The 3,769-nt window shown below is 36.5% G+C and overlaps 1 protein-coding gene across 1 annotated transcript; it reads left to right on the top strand.

Annotated features, from left to right (window-relative positions):
* Positions 1–661: 661 nt before the first annotated feature.
* Positions 662–2,700, top strand: LOC143724338 (RLA class II histocompatibility antigen, DP alpha-1 chain-like). The gene is made up of 4 exons (XM_077217341.1): positions 662–769; positions 973–1,218; positions 1,491–1,772; positions 1,974–2,700. Exons 1-4 carry the CDS (start codon positions 712–714, stop codon positions 2,153–2,155), a joined length of 768 nt encoding a protein of 255 aa, XP_077073456.1. The 5' UTR covers positions 662–711; the 3' UTR covers positions 2,156–2,700.
* The last annotated feature ends 1,069 nt before the right edge of the window (positions 2,701–3,769 follow it).

Here is a 3,769-nt window from a genome sequence, read left to right as displayed (position 1 = left end):
TGTGTGTACAGACCAGTGAAGGTGAGTGTGGGCTTTCATGCAGGTCCTGGTTAATCAATCACAAGTGTAGGGAATCAGTATTCAGGAAAATGTAGTTTTCCCTCTGTCCTGCACAGTTGTAGATTTGTAATCAAACAATTCAAAGTGGATAAGTGGACAATTCAACATTACATGGAGATAGGAAGCAGGAAAGAAAAGAAAATGCAAAGTAAATAAACTAAAAGCCCTCAAACCACAGAACAGATAAACAGATAATACCTTAAAAAAATAAGATCCTCAGTCCTTTTTCATAGAACAATTTACATTTTTCATTGTAACTTTTGTATTCACATATGTAAACTGGCGATCAATAAGGCCAGAGCACAAATCTTAAACTACAGGTTTGAGTGCAGGAGTCATGTGACTGTAGCCTGACAGCCGGAACAGGAAAGAGTTCCCCTAGATACAGCAGTGTCACAGTGAGAGCCTGCTTCTGATTGGAGGATCTGCTTATGACACAGCCTGCTTCTGATTGGAGGATCTGCTTATGACACCGCCTGCTTCTGATTGGAGGATTCGTCTTATGACACAGCCTGCTTCTGATTGGAGGATCTGCTTATGACACAGCCTGCTTCTGATTGGAGGATCTGAGTCCACACCAGGGATTATTCCCTCTGTCTTTCACCTCAGTTAAAGTTTGCTTCTCTGTTTGATCCACTGTCATCTACAAACATGGCGCTGTATCTGGCCATTCTTACACTCACTTTTTTTCTCTCAACTGATGCTCAATGTAAGTCATACTTTGTATATTAGATTTTTAATGTGAAAAGCCTGTACAAGGATGTATGATTTCATGAAGTACACTAATTACTTAAGATATATACAAAAATAAGGTTTTGTGTAAAATCGTTAAATCTGATATGCAGTTTATCCATTAATTTTCTGGATATTTTTAATTCCTCTTTTTTTCTTTTGATGTTTCTTCCATTTCAGTTATACACAACTATTTCAACATTAATGGATGTTCTGATACAGAAAAAGAAAGTATGGTTGGATCTGATGGAGAGGAGATGTGGCATGCTGACTTTAATCGAAAGATTGGAGTAAATACATTACCTGATTTTGCAGATCCTATGAGCTTTCCAGGATTTTATGAAACGAGCGTTGCAGATCAAGAAGTATGCAAACAAAACTTAGCTGTATGCATTAAAGTTTACAAGAACCTACCAGAGGAAATGGGTACGATGTGAATTTGCACTGTAAAGCATGACAGTTTTGCTTGAGTTGTAAAGTTCTACTGAAATACTTTTCTTAACATTCACATTAATCTGTTTGGAAACAGAAATGAAATGAGCTCCATATTATGCATTCAGTGTCATCAAGATTTTGGTTAAGTTTTGGTTCACAATTATATTTGATATGTCTGAGATTAGTTTTCCTATGAAAGAACTTTATTTGAACGAGGTCAGATTTACTCCTGCAGAGTTTAACACAGTTGTGTGTGTTCTCAGACCCCCCCGAGACCTCCATCTATCCGAAGAATGATGTTGAGCTGGGTGTTGAGAACGCCCTCATCTGTCATGTGACGGGGTTCTTCCCTCCGCCGGTCGACGTCTCCTGGACCAAGAACAATGTCGTCGTGACAGAAGGCGTGAGTCTGAGCCAGAACCGGCCGAGGAACGATGGGACCTTCCACATGTTCTCCTCTCTGAAGATCATTCCTGAGGAGAGAGACGTTTACAGCTGTACGGTGAAACACAGAGCCCTGCAGGGACCACAGACAAAAATATGGGGTAAAGAAAATCAAATCAAACTACTATAATGTATGTTATTCCCAGTTGTTTTCTGTATGAATGATGCATGTATAAAAACAACAAACTCTGCGGTACAAATGAAATGCCAAGAGCAGGATGGATTTTCCTATGAAACATTGTGTTGTGAATGCATCTGCTCGACAGCTGTTATAACGTTCACACACGTGTGATGATTGACAGGTGTCAGAGAGGCGTCTGCTGCTCCCCCCAGTGTGGGACCAGTGCTGTTCTGTGGAGTGGGAATGACTCTGGCCCTGCTGGGAATGGCTACTGGAATCTGTTTCTGTGTTAAAGGAGCTGCAACTGACAATACAGATATGGCAAAAAAAGAAAAACAGTTAATGCAATGGATCTACCAATAGAGACAATTTCTGGAGGATTTGATCCAATGATTCAGTGCATGTGTGTGTCGTTTTAGATGTGTTGAAGATCGAGAGATTCATAAACGTGATGATCTGGTTAAACCTTAAGTGTATTTGGATGAAGTCACCCCATAAAAGCTTTGCTGGCGATGTTGTAGCACTATTCACGCTTAAGTTTAAAAGTCTTTGTTTTTACATTACTTTTGATGAACTGCAAATGTAACCTAAACAAATCATATTCTTGATATTGAGTGACTTAATCATTAAAATAATGTTAAATGTACTAGAATTTTTTCATGGATGCATTTTTTGTACTTAAAATTAAACTTGGGTCTTAATTAAATTATTATAAAACATAAAAATGTAAATTTGTTATATTTTGTGACATACATTCCAAATAAAGATTTAAATGTCTATGGTAGTTTTATTGAAACAGGTGTCCCACGTGAAAAGGAAATATGCTTAAATTGTGCTTATTTTGATATACTTAATGCATTTTAAGTGTACTGTATTAAGTGTGTATTAAATGTGTTATTTTGAAACAACTTCAAGTACTTTTATATGCATTTAAGTCCAATTTTAAGATAATTGTATCTGTAATATGTAATATATTTTAATATACTTAATTCTGTTAAAATTGAACCATTTTAAGTACATTTAGTGTAATTTAACAGCACTTCTTTAGATTTTATTTTTAATACACTTTAAAGCTGTTTTAGAACTACAGCTGAAGTATATTTTTAGCTTCACATTAATGTGTTCCCAGTATTTTTAATATAATTTATTAGTAGAACACTATAAGAGCCACTATTAGTATATTAAAAATACATTTTTACAAAACCATTCAGTATGAAAATAATATATATTAATGTATGAAAAATACAGTGAAAAATTATCATTCAGTAAAACACAGTAAAAATATGTGTATAAAACACACACACACACACACACACACACACACACACACACACACACACTTTGGAAGCTAGTCAACATTGATTTACTACACCCAGTGAACATCAGTACAGCAGCATATGTAAACTGTAAACAATTAAAATTACAGTGATCTGCAGAGGTATTATAAACAACAACAATAAACCTAACTACAGTCAATAAAGTGCTGTCATAGCTGCCAACAGTTACAGTACTGTTACTCAAACCATCCTCCTCCTCCAAGTGGAGAGTGAAGGGTCTCGAATAAGTGCTCGCACCTCAGACACTGTCGTGTTTGGAAACGGTTTGGTCACAGTGTCTGTGAAAGGGGAAAAAGATTATTATTTTTAATATTAAAGCCACATTAACCTCTGTTAAAAAAGTAACTGTTCCCTTTCAGGCGATAACGTCAGATGTAGTCTGTGTGTGTGTGTGTGTGTGTGTGTGTGTGTGTGTGTGTGTGTGTGTGTGTGTGTGTGTGTGTGTGTGTGTGTGTGTGTGTGTGTGTGTGGAAATTCAAGTGGAAATTCTGCTTGGGCACAGTGCAGAGTTGCTTCATAAAAAACATAACAAATCACAAAACACATCAACAAGAACCTGAGAAGCATCGAGATGTTGTACTTAACAAGAAGAAAATGTAAACACAGAAGAAAAAATGACATTGTTGACATCACAGTTCCA

The sequence above is a fragment of the Siphateles boraxobius genome, unplaced genomic scaffold (genome assembly GCF_051911475.1).
Source record: "Siphateles boraxobius isolate OS27281-9 unplaced genomic scaffold, OSU_SipBor_1 72, whole genome shotgun sequence".
Lineage (NCBI taxonomy): Eukaryota > Metazoa > Chordata > Actinopteri > Cypriniformes > Leuciscidae > Siphateles > Siphateles boraxobius.
This window is presented reverse-complemented; position numbering and strand designations above follow the sequence as displayed.